Source organism: Streptopelia decaocto (assembly GCF_964273445.1).
Source record: "Streptopelia decaocto genome assembly, chromosome: 7".
NCBI classification, from domain to species: Eukaryota; Metazoa; Chordata; class Aves; order Columbiformes; family Columbidae; genus Streptopelia; species Streptopelia decaocto.
This window is the reverse complement of record NC_138661.1, coordinates 35,454,065-35,469,817: the sequence shown is the minus strand read 5'-3', so window position 1 is coordinate 35,469,817 and position 15,753 is coordinate 35,454,065. Positions and strand designations below refer to the sequence as shown.

General features: G+C 37.3%; 1 protein-coding gene across 7 annotated transcripts in view; it reads right to left on the bottom strand.

The window, feature by feature from the left end:
* The window catches only part of GPHN (gephyrin), a 295,329-nt gene that overhangs the window by 140,979 nt on the left and 138,597 nt on the right, over positions 1 to 15,753 (bottom strand). For all 7 annotated transcript variants that reach the window (XM_082058023.1, XM_082058025.1, XM_082058024.1 and 4 more), the window contains exon 4: positions 5,582 to 5,674. In XM_082058023.1, coding sequence (XP_081914149.1) covers positions 5,582 to 5,674 — 93 coding nt within the window. The remainder of the gene's footprint in view (positions 1 to 5,581; positions 5,675 to 15,753) is intronic.

The following is a 15,753-nucleotide window of genomic DNA, read 5'->3' as shown; positions in this document are numbered from 1 at the left end:
GGGTTAATCTGGGGGGAACACGTGCTGTAAGAGTATGGCTATAACATGACATACCCTGTCGTATCACAAGAATCTTATTTCATTAACAAATTTGAAGGGAAAACAATCAAACCAAACACATGGAAATTGCAAATAATAGAGATTAGGAGGAGTGTCAACATTACTTGGGACTGAGAAATGGAAGAATAACAACATTAAAATAGTCTTTGGAAATGAAATGGAATTTGAAGAAAAATTCACAGTAAGGAAAAACCTGGGAAACAGCAATAGCACAAGATACATTAGGAAACTAGGAAAAGACCAGTGAGAGAAAACTGGCAATTGGTAATGATTATAAAAACACTGGTGCAATTTTGATTTGAACATACAAAAACTTTATAGCACAGCAAAACAAAGAATTTATTCTCTCCAGATATGGGTTTTGTGTGGCTGGGTTTGGAGTATTTTGTTCATACTGAGCGTGCTTTTTTTTTTCCTCAGAAAAATGCTGACAAATAGGAAGGAGTTCAGAGAACAATGATTTCTTTTCACGGACTAAAGAACTCCGATGAAAGAATAAACAAATATGCATATATTGTCAGATTAAATGAAAACATGTATGTGCCTAAATACATTTTAAAACAGTCTATAAGTATTGAAGAATATAAACAGCAATAACTAAAAGGTGCATTCTTCATTTATCCAGCGCATTGGAAGAGGAGGAAGACTGCAAAGAAACATCTGTCTGGCTTTATATGATGGAAAAGAGCTCTTCTATGCTTCATCTAAAGTCTTATCTTAAAATTGCAGGGCTGACATCTGCCCTGTCTCTGAGCTACTTGTGAATACACATGGTGACACAGCTCACAGATGTCCACCACCAGTTGAGGCACAATAAGTTGACTTCTATTGCCACAGAGCACATAAAATTAGTCTCGTAGCAGGGCAAACAAGACTTGCAAGCCACACTAGAGATGAAGGATAAGAAAACAGCTAGAACACTCTCTTAGGGGCAAACAAGTGAATTTTTTGGATGTGCAATTTTACAAAAGAATAAATATAAAAACAGAGAAGACAGAAGCTAGAAAACTGTGCAAAGCGCCTGTATACATGAGACTTCCTTTCTAACTTGTATTAACCAACAGCAATAGAAAAAAAACATTTCTACATCACAAGATCCTTAGCGATAGATAAAAGTGCAGCCACATTATTTAAATATCTTCACAAAAGATAATGAATACTATCATTAACATGAACTGTAACTACCACTCATATACTGTAGTTCCAAGGACAAAATGTTTGTATCTGGAAATAAAAAACAAAAGTGCCCTAAACTTAACTTTGGCTATATATAAAGCCCTGATCACTGTCCAGCAACAGACACTTTTTTTCAATCAACAAGCACACTGGATGAGCATTGCCAGCAGGGATTTAAACACTACCCCCACAAATTACAGGGAAAATAAGGTAGTAAAAAAAAAAAAAAGAAAAAGTGGTTGTATCTACAAAATTAAGCCTACACTTTGGCACTAGTCCAAATGCAAACTACCATCAACTGCCACAACAGATGAGGAACTGCAGTGTTCACTAATAACATCTACAAGACAGTTTCCTTCAAATTCAGCCATCCATTGGGTAATTTTTTTTTAAATATCTACATGCATTTCATCACTTCTCGTCACGTAGACAAGAAGGTGAAGGATATTCACGCTGCCTAATTCAATTGTCCCTCACCCCTCAAAATGTGAATCATAGTAACTAATTCAAAAGCTTCTCCCCACCCACTGACTAGACTCAGACTATAAATTTAGGGACTGGAGACAGGTAAGGAAAATCAGATATTGTGAATACCCATAAAATCATCTCTTCTATTATAAGAAAAACAGTCATTACACATCATTGAAACAACTGCAATAACCTTGTATGATTCTGATACAGTGTTCAAAAGGCCAACTGAGAGGGGAAACTGAGTAATTTATTTTTAAACAATCATAAATTTCTGAAGTTTAAAGAAGTTATTTTTAATAGATAAATTATGCTAGGAAGTGAATTTTGATTTAATCAATAATTAACAAAGTCCAATTAATATTAATTATTTAGGCTGTAAATAATCTCAGGAACTAGCTTTATCTTGTACAGTACAATAGCAATTATGCATCTATACTCAGAAAAGAGAGAAGAAGAACACGTTTTCTAATCAAAAGTACGGGAGGATTAAGGAGAAGCAGGACTGAATCATTCCAGCTGAAATATGACCCGAGGGACTACTCTCCCTACTCTCAGGAAAAATGCTGAAATGTCTTCCAGTATCAGCTTCAATTATTGCCAGTTTAAAAATCATGTCTTAAAGATGACATCTCGATAGCACAATGTCATAATCACATCATTTTGTTATCAGTTCAGCAATGAGAGGAGAGCATGCTGGACAAGCATCATACATGGAAGAGATTAAAACTACTTCCTATATCAATGCAAGCTTTCCTGAAGGCTTGCTATTGCACATTTCATCTTGACATGCTAAATTTTCCATTTTGAATTGGTTCTCTCATTGACCCAAAGACATAAAATATGGGGTCAAAGCTTATGCTTCTTCATATGTTTTAGTTATGACACGTACTGGCAGGCTAATTTTCTTCCCTTAAAAACATTCTTTGAATGAATGATATAATAAACCCTAACATAAGAACAAACCTTATTGTTGCCACCTTGTAATAAACACTGGGATTCAATTTCTCCACTGTGATTTAAATCCAGCCTTGCAAGTTCATCCAACTTTGTCCTGATTTTGTCTGCAATAGAGTTTATTTTCTTTCTAGTAGTTGTGGTTTGGATTTAGTATGAGAAGCATACTAATGTTTTGGTGGTTGTGGGTAGCCAAGGACTATTACTATTATTATTATTATTATCATTATTAAAGTCTTATGAGGAGCAGCTCAGGGAACTGGGGCTGTTTAGCCTGGAGAAAAGGAGGCTGAGGGGAGACCTTATCGCTGTCTACAACTACCTGAAAGGAGGTTGTAGCATGGAGGGAGTGGTCTCTTCTCCCAAGTAGCAAGTGATAGGACAAGGGGAAATGGCCTCAAGTTGTGCCAGGGGAAGTTTAGATTGGATATTAGGAAAAAAATTCTTCACGGAAAGGATTGTCAGGCACTGGCATAGGCTGCCCAGGGAAGTGGTGGAGTCACCATCCCTGGAGGCGTTTAAAAGGTAATTAGATTAGGTTCTCAGGGACACAGTTTAGTGCTAGAGTTAGGTTATGGTTGGACTTGATGATCCTGAGGGTCTCATCTAACTGAAACAATTCTAGTATTATTACTATTTTTTTTCCTCTTCCTTTTCTGTCCTATTAAAGGTTTAACCCCAACTGGCAACTCGGACCATGCAGTTGCTGGCTCACTCTCCCCTGCAAAGTGTGATGGAATAGAGAATCAGAAAGGAAAAAAAAAACCTTCATGGGTGAGATAAGGACCATTTAATAGGACAGCAAAGGAAGAGAAAAAAACCTTATAGAACATACCAAATAAGTGACGCACAATGCAATTGCTCACCACCCGCAAGACCGATAACCTTTTTGTTCCCAAGCAGAGGTATCTGCCCCCCCAGCCAACTCCAGTTTCTATACTGAGCCTGATGTCATATGGTGAGGAACAGCCCTTTGGGCAGCTTGGGGGACCTGTCCTGGCTGTGCTCGCTCCCAGCTTCTGGTGCACCTGGTAGAACACGCGAAGCCAAAAAGCCCTTGACTATCTGGGAACAACCAGTGGGTTATCAATATTCTTCTCATACTAAATCCAAACTACAAATATTGGGAACAAAACTGACTCTATCCCACACAAAACTAGGACAAACTCAGTTGAGTGAGAAGAGAGTAGATATTGTCGTATATAAATTCCTTTTAAATATTGGAATAATTCGACAGTCAGAACACTTAATTCTGTTGTAACCAACTGAAGTCCTGTATACCTATTATATTTAAAAACAATGCATTTTTCCTTCAGTACAATTTATTAATGATTTTTATATCAATGTGGGTTTTTTACATAAAGACACTTTAACAACTCAGATAATTTTAAAATGTCTCACTGTAACATCAAAACCTATCAAAGAAATCATCACCACCTGTCTCAAATAATTAGTTTGAGTAATAACAATGACGCAATCTAAGGAAAATACTAGATGTTTATGGTCAGAGTTCTCATTTGTTTATTTCTTGTCTCAAATGCTTCTGCTGACACCACTGCTTAGGCTTGACCTTGCATGAAGGAAATAAATCAGGAAATCTGAGACAGAAATTCAGTCTTCCTTTCACACAGTGCTGGGAATACAACCTTCAAAACCATTACACTTAGCTTGCAAGTAAGAGACCAATTCAATCTACACACGTTTTACTTTTGTGTTGCTTTAGCACAGCAAATCATCCACAAATGCAGTTTCACTAGCTAGCACACTGGGGACATCTTATACTGTTCCCATTTGCTGATACACAGACCTTTAGGTTTTAGTTACTTATCATTTCTAGTAAAACATCTACAAACATCAGAAGTAACATATGGGGGCATTTTCTTTATATGTTTGTTTAGTTACACAATTTTTATACAACAAATTAAAAAATGTATTTAGATTCCTAGTGGCAAAAAAGTTAAAATGCAGTCATGGTTGACAGAACACACTTATAAATAAAAAGCATTGAAGGCACGTTATCATTAACTCAAATGAACTCTAAGTTAAAAGTCTAAGCAACTGAAAATTTATATGAGTATTTAAGAGAAATCTAAATATGTTAAATAATGGAAATAAACATTTCAGGCACTCAGTCTTAATTCTGCCCTTTAGTGAACATAAGCAAACCAAAAAAAAGTATGTGATTTTAAAAACTCCTATTAATCTAATCTGGAACCATAAATACTAAAATACTCCAATCACACAGTCATTGCATATTACTGCTCATGGCCATGAGGTTACTAGGTTCTTTGTTTTCTTTTCTTACCTTAGCACCTTGTAGGTGGAATGTAACCAGATTTCCCGTGCAACGTTTACTGGCGCAGGTTACCTCCGTCACTGTGCTTGTTTAGCTTTTCTTGACAATGTGGTGTCAAGCAAAGCAACAGCAGCTTTGCACAGATTTTCCCACCCCCACCCCCCACCTTTCCCACCCTAATCTATAATGTGGTAGTTTGATAGTTGTCAATGCAATAGCCTGCAAGGGAGAATTAAAGGATCTCCCTTATCCCACTTTCCCTTCTGCAGGACACATCAAAAATCCCAAAAGTTTTTGCTTAACAGTGTTGTACTGCAGTGCTGAAGAAAATTACACCAAAAAGCCATTAGAATTTTATTTGGTAAGGGGTCTGGAAATCCATGATACTGTGCCACAGTTTAGTTAGAAAATTGCTTTGGGTCAGAACCCAAGGTCAGAGTAATTCTCTTGTGCTATATTCCCTATTGCTTTTTGTGCTTCCAAGTTGTTTATCACTTGATCTGTCCAGAGGTACTGCAAAATAAAGTTACAGAGGGAATTTCAAAAAAAATATCACCCCCCTCCCTCAGACTTACATATTTCTACACCAAAGGGCAGATTTTTCTTATTCCAGAACTATCTCACCTCTGGAGTGACATCTCGTGGTGCAAACCCTGTTCCTCCAGTTGTTAAAATCAAATTAAGTTCCTTTTCATCACACCAATCTATCAGCGTCTCCTGAAAGAGAACATGAATCCTGTCAGATCTAACAAGTAATATGTAGGATACAGTTATCTCAGAAAATACCGGACGGCTTGAAATGTCTTAAAAACAGAAACACACACAATAAGTACAGGGAATTGTAAAAATCACTCCTGGCTTTTTATACAAAGATCATAAACCACTATTTATAACCAACATATGACAGAATAATTCAAGTATCCATCATAATATTTTTGGAAATCGAAACTGAAATTCTGTTCTCCATCTCTTGACCTGAAATGGAAAACAAGAATTCACAGTTATTCATTTATATAACTGTTGTTTGCTTGTTGGTTTGTTTTTTTTTTTTAATTTTGAGATATGAATACAATGCTTTATGTTAATAGAGTATGTGTGTTTAATTCAGATGATTGATTCTTATTACAGTAACTTTGGTTTCTATGCTCCACTTTTTAATAACCTGAAAAAAGCAAGGACCACATATTTGGAAGCTTATCTACTAAAAGATGCAATAATACACCTGACGCAGCAACACAAGGGATTATCTATAATCATCTTTTCTGCATTGCCTACAACATCTCAATAGGACTGTGTATACCACATCAAAGGCTGGACTAAGAAAGCTTAATAAATCTGTCATATAAATTCAGTGACTTACAATACTAGAGAACTCACGATACTAGAAAAGTGTTTAATTTTATTTGCATGCATTTTTTAATGGCATTTTAAACTAGTTTTCAAAGGGTGATAAAATTTTGACATAAGCAAAAAATTTATTTAGTTTCTATATCTACTTAAATATGAGTAGAAACTTCTCCACAGTGAGGGTGACAGAGCACTGGAACAGGCTGCCCAGGGAGGTTGTGGAGTCTCCTTCTCTGGAGACATTCAAAACCCGCCTGGACACATTCCTGTGTAACCTGATCTAGGTGTTCCTGCTCCAGCGGGGGGATTGGACTAGATGATCTTTCGAGGTGCCTTCCAATCCCAAACATTCTGTGATTTTGTGATATTACTCATCCTCTTCATACACTACTGTGGGCTAGCATAGCAGCACAATGTCTCCTTGGAGCTCAAAATCAGCTGTGTTACATAAAGTACACTCATTTATTACACAGTAAAGTATCCATCTGCAGAAATCAATCAGATCAATTACTTCAGCTATCCTTATTCTAGCAAAGAAACCTCATTCTTCGAAAAAGTTTACAGTACATTTATGTTTCTGTAGTATTGTACTGGGGGGCAATGAACTGTTTGGGTGACTGTCTGCTACAAGTTTATTATTTATCACAAAATTAGATCTGAGCAATATACTGATTTTAAAAGCTTATCATATTGTTGATGACCACAAAACTGTCCAGAACATTTTAAAAAGCACTACCAACTTAAAATAATCCTCAGGTATATGTTCTGCAGGCTTTGCACTGCAATGTTACTTCCAATTAAGAGGAAGCTCCTATGCGGCCTCTTTCAAATTGCAGGTAGAATAACCTTGTGTCTGCCCACAAGCCCCATCACGCAAACATATCCAAGGATTACTTGAAAAAGGGTTCTGTCTTTGTTTCTCCTTTCTTTACTCATTCTTTCCACTTCCCATTTGCATTATCTTGCCTTTATTAAACCTTTATTAAAATCACTCTCATCTTTTTACTCTCCCCTTTTTCAGGATGGCACTCAGGTGGGCTGTAGATTATGAGAAGCTTCTGGTTACATGAACATTTCAAATAAACTCGAGAAAAGAATATGAATAGTATCTCAGACCCATACAAAAATAAACTCTTAAGTCTGACTTTTGAGTTACGTTTTGAAAAAATGTGAATTATGGTAGTAAAAAGCATTTTGAGTCTTAAAATTGTTTGTTTCAATAACACAGATACACATCAGAAAATTTATTTCAAAGAGGTGGCATGTTCTCTGTTTTATCATCTAAAAACGTCTTGACTTTGAACAGCTACAAAGTTCAGAGAATATCAGAGAGAAGTTCAGTGTAAAAATGGTGTTTGGCAAAGTTAGAGCTTATTATTACATATCTTTTAAAAATTATTATAATCATGAAAAAATTGTCAGTATAAAAGAGGAGAAAGATACTTTGTGGTTTTTGTTGTTGTTTTGTGTTCGGCTTGTTTGGCTGTTGTTTTTTGTTTGTTTGTTAGATTTTATTTTTCTTTAGAAAAAAAACTTTCTCTTTAGAGAAAATAAAAGCTGCCAAACTCCAACTGGTTTTAAAGAGAAAATAAATCCTTCCACTGTTCTTAGTTTACTGCAGTTCAATAATACTCTAGTTAACAGGGAAAAAATGTCATGTGATGGCCTACAAAAAGCTAAAGAAATCAGTATACACCCTAACTCTCCAAAGAAACTGAGCAGTAACTAGATGCCCATTACTACTATTTCATCAGTGTATTTAGGCAGACATAAAATTCTCTACCAAATTCTAGTTATAGTAAAGAAACATAAGCCTTCAGTAAGAAGATCTTTGACTATCAGATAGCAAGTTCGGGTTTCATTGTATTTTAGAAGTGTAAACTGTACCACTTAGATCTTTTAAAACCCCGGAAAACCACCTGAATCTGATATTCAGCTTATTTACATTCCCTCTAGCCCACAAAACTATTCCACAAAACATTCTTACTGACATTTTAAGTATCTAAAAAAGGAAGCGCCGCTCTGATCAGCTGAGGACAAAAGGCCACTCAGATGCACTTGGCTGCTGCCAGCAGCACAGCTGGATTTTCCACCGGCTTTGCACGGAACCGAATTTCCTGTGTCTTCAAATGAGAACTCCTCTAGGACAGGGGCCCTGTGGTGCTACAGTCCTGCGGGATTTCTTCTTTTTGTTCTATTTTTCACTTTGCTAACAAGAGTGTGATAACAGCCCTATGCATTTATGCTTCTCAAATGATTAGAAGACATCCCTTCAAATCAGTATTATGGTGCTTATTCCTGGGATTAACAAGTGTACCTTTTTTCTTATCAATCCACCACTTGCTTCATAATACAAGGTTTATAAAATTAATTCTCAATGTGTATGCATGCTTTTCATCCGTTAGCCATTGGAATACATGTACATGTACACTGTTATCATTTAAAACTTTCATTAGGAAAGAATAGGGAAATGCTAAAAAGAATATAAACAGGGAGGTTTTCATAAAGAATGAATAAAGAATTCATCCATTCTATATTCAGTCTTGGAACTGGTTAAGTAATTCTGCAGTTAACAAAGATGTTTATTCTTTTGGCACACATTAAATTTTTCTAGCACAGTGCAAACTTGAAGTTATTTCACGTTACATGCACCACTAATCACACATGAAGGACCATTTAAAATATGTTAAGATTTAATTAAAATTGCTGAACAAGTATCAATGTTAAGTAAAAATTTAATGAAACAACATACATGTATTTACATTGGACTTTGAAACAGAAGTTGTTAGAAGCTGGTTTACAGACATGCATACTATCCAGAAGTTCTCAAAACAACTTCACGTACTGAAAAGACTTTAGCGGCTTCCAGGAAAACCTCCTGACAGTGCTTAAAAATGCAAGTCTGTTCTCCAGCACAGATCTTCTCAAAACTACAAGCTTTGCAAAATTATATAAATTCTATATTTGCAAATAAATCCTGTTTATTTTAGGACTGTATTTTTCAAAATGCAAGGAAAAAACATACAACAATGTTATTAAAGCTATAATAGCCTGCCTTAGCAATCCAAGTCAAATAAGAAAAACTGTTATATAAATAGCCACATTAAACATCAATTTAATTTTCTTTCACACTGTGTGGTCCCACGCTAAAAGGATGTCTGAGATCATTTGCATTTATGATTATCTAACATCATCACAAAGAAAAAATTATAGTGACAGAAGACATGGAAAAATATAACAAAGAAAAGAATGATTTCCTAGTTGCAGATTTGCTAAGAAAACTGGGTGTCACTTTGACCACCGAGTTTCAGGAACACAGGTACCAGCACATTAAGGTCTCACAACAACCTTTACTTTGCCATGTGGCTTGAACTAGTCCAGACCCCAGCTTGCCAGAGATCAGCCTCACATTATGGCATGAGAGAGCACACATAATTGCATGAATCAGAAATTCACATCACAGCACACAAATACAAAGCAGAAAAAACAAAAAAAGGTATAAGTAACCCAATTGTTCCTCACTGTTGTAATATTTAGGACTTTCAAGCTTTTCTATTCAGCTGACCATGACTTGTCTATTAATTTAAAAGGAAAATTAAGTACTGAGGACCATGCAAGAACACGAATACCCACAAAGCAAAGGCACTGTAGGAAAGATAAAGAGCTGATTTCAACATTCAGTTTGATAAAAGAGGGAAGGCCTTAGAAATGTTAATCTATTCTTGGAACTAATTTCATATTTTTTGTCCTATTTCTTGCAAAGGTTTTGTTTCTTATGCTCACAATCTTTCTCTTACTGCTTGAAAGCTTTGCTGATATGTACAGGCATAAAGATATTCTTATGTGTGGAGCAACAACTTTGCAAGTAATCACTCTCAAAATTATTTAAGAATATGAGAATATGAAATATTAAACCACTATGAAAATAAACTCGACATTTTCTGTTACCTCCATCCCTTTTTTCCTTCCCCCACCAACAAAAGGCGGAAAGTAAAAGAATGTCAGGATTATGTACAGGGTGCAAGTACCGTAATCAAGTGACTTGGATGAAAGCAAACGTGTATCTCAGTGTGTCTAAAGAGACCTTTTCATCTTTGGAGATTTTACTGAATGTAGTAGTGTTTTGAAGATTCTACAGATATATTTGCAGTTTTCTGCATCAGTCATTTTGCAACGTTGTTTTTCTGAATACTAAGCTGATGTATTAAAAGAAGTCATAAAAATGCAACTGTTCTACTGAAATGCAAAACTAAAGGAAGAAAGTACTGTAGAAATGGCTTACTTTTTAAAAGTGGAAATTTAATTATAGGCATTCTCCACAGGCAACACATTGCAACTATCAAATATTTCAAGGTTCAATGTACCTATGCAGCCTGTAACGTAACCTTTTTTTAAAAAAAAGTACTTCCCACCTTCTAAAATCTACCATTCAGGACAATTATCCTTAAAACATTAAAAAAAAAGTAGGCACTGAAGCGCAGTACTCAGCGTTCATCTATGCAAACAAGTACAGAAAGTCAAGCAGAGGGATGTGCAAACACTGAAGTGTTTGCTGGTCAGACCACCAAGACTGGGAGTGCCAACACTGAAGTAGTCCAATTTTTAGGAGCTGAAACTGGCAAAAAAAAAAAAAAAAATCCTAATTATTACGTTGGAGAAAGGTACAGACAATATAAGCCACACAAGACTGACTTCACAAAATAAAATGTTTTGTGCTGACTTCCTCTCAGAAAGACAGAAGAGGGATTTTTAATTCCTGCTAACTACCTTCACATTTTAGTCTCAGTATAAAGAAGAAAAACTGTGATTTTATGGTATGATTTAACAAATTGAATTAAAATCAACAAGACTTTTTGCTTCTGTATGAAAATCTGTTCCCATCTACTGTTGGTATCACTGGTATCCTCCCTAGAGCACAAGCTGAGGTCTTGAAATCACAGCTACTCACTGGAAAGGATCGGTCCCTCCAGCAGAACAGTTTTCCTCAGATGCCTGGAGGAACGGGTGGAACTTAGAGCTGTCAGAAGAGTCAGAATTAGGTATTTTCCAAACATGTCTGTTTCTTGAAACATCTTTCCTGTCCTTTCCAAATTGGTCAGACATATACATGAGTGTGAGCTTATACACACACATGCTCATCTTTACATAATACAAATGTACTAGCAAAAGCACCAAAGATCAATGTGTCTCAGTTCTGCCATGTGTAAAATTCTTTTCTCTAAAATATGTTTATTTACTAAAATAAATATTACAGTAGCTACAAAAACTTTCTTAAGAATTTATTTGAAGCCAATAAAAATTTAATAAAACATAACACCTCCTTGCCACTATTGCTTTTCCCAGTGAGAATGTTGACATCTAATATATATTCCTCTGAATATTCCTACAATAACACAAGGTAAAATCGCAATTGGGAAGAAAAAAACCCCACAACACATAAAACCAACTAAATGAATCCAATGGTGCTACCTAATAACAGATGAAGAGAAATGTTCTCTCTCTCTTTTTTTTTTTTTTTTTTTTAATAGATTAAATCAGCACTTCAAAGACCTGTTATCACAAGATAAAAATGCTTGGTCTTGAAGCCATGGACTTCAAATTGTGCAGAACAAGATGGCTTTTTTTTCACATTTTCTTCCCCTTAAGCATACACATTTATGTTCATTGAAGACTGTTTAAAAGACTGTTTACTTAGAATGTGAAAAGGCAGCTTGATATTAACACACAAGTCAGTAAATTTCTAAAATTAGAATTCTTTACAATATTTTATCTATGCATATCCATATCTACAGCACGTGGTCTCATGCACCACAAATTAGAAGCTTCCCTGAGCTTTGCTGGCTCTAACTAGGCCCAGATAAGCTACATCTCAATCTTACTGGAAACTTAGAAATGGCAAAGCCACAGAAAACCAACTGCAAACTTCTTTGAGCAGCTAAGACAACACTAACTGCTCCAACACTAAGAGACTGGTCAACGCAGGTCCATCATATAGGTAAAGGCAACATGTCTCAGAGAACTCCAAGGACAAAAACTCAAGAGTTGTTCCCATAATAGGCCTCAACCTGCACTTCTTAGAAACTATTGAAAATACTCTCAGAATTTGCATGTATGTATTTGTATGCAGAGATGACAACATCTCCAGTTTAAGCCAGGTTATACCTTGTGTTTACTTGTTCTGTTTGATGGGTAGGAAGTTGTGGCAGATGCACACCCCTCTCTCTCCCGCTCCCTTCCTTCAATATGGAAGGTGCAGACACATCTCCCCACACCCCGCCCCCGCAATGGGGTTAACAGCTTCTTTTGTTTTAACCCCAGAACCCGCTGATCAGGGTCATTAAGAGAGAGAAGGGGTGAGGGCGTAGCGGCACCACGGAGCCACTGGGTGCACACAGCCAGAGTGAGGGTGCTTAGAAGTTTCAGGACATCCCACAGCCCATGTGGGGGTGCAGAGAAGCTTCTGGAATGCCTACAGTCAGATCTGATCAGGCTATATAAAACAGGATTCTCATCGAGGCTTCGCCCCTCGCGTGGACCTCTTGGAGCAGGAGCCAGATGCTGCGGCCGACAGCCCTCCCCCTTAGGCAGGATGGCTGCCAAAAGTGACCTCCTGGGACCGGGATTCCCACCCCACCAAGCCACACGGGTGAGTGATGAAATTTTCTTCTGCTTCAATATAAGCACATGTATTTTCTTTAATAATTCCTTGCTGGATTCAGGCAAGTGTATACTTCTCCCAGAGTCAGGGATGGCTCTGGGATTGTTTTTGGTGAACCACGTGTATGCACACCGTGGATCCCCATTGTTATTATTTGCTGCACCTTTAATAATTAACCTCAACTGATACTTGAACCTGTATTTATGTCACTATTGGAGAGCTAAAACCCTGTCTTCTATCGGTTAATCTGCTGCACTTTCTTTACCAAATAAAAGTTTGGTTTGGACCCTGTTGCCCATCTAAACTAACTTTGGGGTGCCTCCGTGACAGAAGAGCAGTAGACTACAGGGCTACGAAACAAAACACACACATGAGGAACCCCATTGTGGGAAAAAAAAATGTTTAAACTCAAATGTTTACTTTTCCGTAACTATAAAGCTTTAAAAAAAAAAAAAAAAACATAGTTGTAAAAATATAATTGATTCTTACAGAATGCAGTTCAGTTTATAGCTTGATTTTCTAACAGTAAATACAATCTTACACTTCATACACTTAGCTACACTTACTGTAAGACATGTGTTTCCTTTTACTTTTTAAATAATATTACAACTTCTGTAATTTCAATTTTTGGTGTAGCTCTCAATGAAAATGGCAAATTGAGCAGAGTGAACATATTCAGACATCTAAAAAAGGTTAAGATGAAGGGAAAAAAGACAAGAGGTGAAACCACTAGAGACAGGGCAATACTCAGTGTAATGCAGTTTGTGGTGTAAATTCCCCCACATGTGCACCGTTCACGTGTACCATTCATAGAATCAACAGATGGAACTGTCTTTTTAAAAAAAAACTACTGCTTTACCTGTGAAAATACAGTAAAGAAAATTTACCTACCAACGTACTGTGAGATACTTAGTCCATACAAATAGTGTAAGAGTGGGTGGGCTGGTGCCTGCCCTGGGCTGTCTGGGGTGGGGCGTTCTGCCTCCTCCCCTCTTCCTGCTCGAGGCCTGACATCCAGGGCAGAGAGCATCCGCCACCACTTCAGTTCCTCTTAAATGCACAAGCAAACCTGAAAGAGATTCAGAAAGAGGGGAAAGGCAGGTAGGAGACTAATGTACATGCAGACTATACCTCTCAAAGAACGCCAGTTACTGAACAGTAACCTTTCTTCTTTGAGTCTGCATGTACATTCATGCAAGGACTCACTCTGAACGGTTCCTTTGCCATTTACTGCCCAGGAGAAGCCTGAGGACTCCCACAAACAACTGCAGCATCGCTCCACTGAAGGCTGAAACAGCCCTGGATACTACTAGAGCAACGTAATGCTGAATGAAAGCAAAGACAGAACTCCAGGTGGCCTTACGGCCAACGTCCAAATACCTTACAATACAGATACTAAATGTGCCCAGAGATCTAATAGAATTTGCTTTGGCCATAGCTGGGAAGTTCCTTGAGTCCACACAGAGCCAGAAAGCCACCTGAACAATCACTGTGTGAAATCAGCTGGTATTCCCACAGCACAACAAGCAAAGAAACAAACTAAAAGACTTGGACCTGTGAAGAGAAATGACGAAGTCCATATGAAATCAAGAACGTGAAGTATAAAATTAAATCAAAAAAGCATAAGATCTGGTAATGAGTAATGGAGGGTTAATTGCCTGGCTATGCTGTAACTGTGGCACCACTTTGAGAAGGAATTCTGGATGACTGAAGAACAGACATTCTACCCTTATAAAGGTAGTACGTAAAACGGCAGCCATAAGGACACACATACGTGGCAGAGAAAACCGGCGCCATATGCGCCACTTTCATAGACACAAGCAGGAGTAAGAATTTAAGAGCTCCAAACGGGAGAAGGAACCACTACAAAACAGCAGTTTTCCAAGACTATTCAGTCACAAACAACTCAGTGCACCCTGCTCAGCTCTGTCAGGAAGCTGCAAGTTGTGAGGTATGAGAACATGAGAGTACTCAATCAGAGAGAGCAACCTGGTACCCTGCAAGTACAGAAAGGCATCACAGGAACTGCACATAACAAATACCCTGCAAGAACTGAGATCAAAGCAGCAACAAACACATCGTACAGAAAATACTGTTTTCTCATAAAGTATGCATGTCTAGATGATACTTTCACATTACTGGCTATCATTACCCTGGAGAGTAGCAAGATCTGACAAACCTAGAGACTAGTCCACATTTTGACACGGAGGGTCCTGAGGTTGCCACAGACTGAAGAGCAGCCTGGGAAGAGTTAAAATACAATGTCTATGGATACTGCAAAAGAAATCTCACATAGCAGCATACGAATGTACCCGCTGTCAGAAAAAGGTGGAATTACCCCCCAAAATAACAAGTTTGTCATTACTGAGTATTTTTCTATGTGTGTGCCAAGTCTGGTAACTTAAAATCAACGCACCATAAAAAGAGAAGCAACATTTTGCAAGCTTAATCCAAACAAAATTGTTGTATTGCTTTGTTAAGCCAGGCAGCTGAATGAGATGCCAGAATGACAAGCATATTTTAGCAAAAGCACATGCAGTATTGCGAAGAACAGACTTACTTAGGTCCTCTAAAGAATACTCATAAAAGAAACAGCAAAAGCCACTTGTATCCTCACAGAAATCTCCTTGGGTAAGTCTAGCTCATGAAATTCTAAAGAATATACTAAAATGAGCCTGGGTGGAATGTCAGTTATTCTCTCGCTGTTCAGTATTATTCTGTCATTCCTGAAAGATATTTGTCTCCACAACATACTCTTAAAGGCTGGTAAATATTTTACTTCTGGACAAAT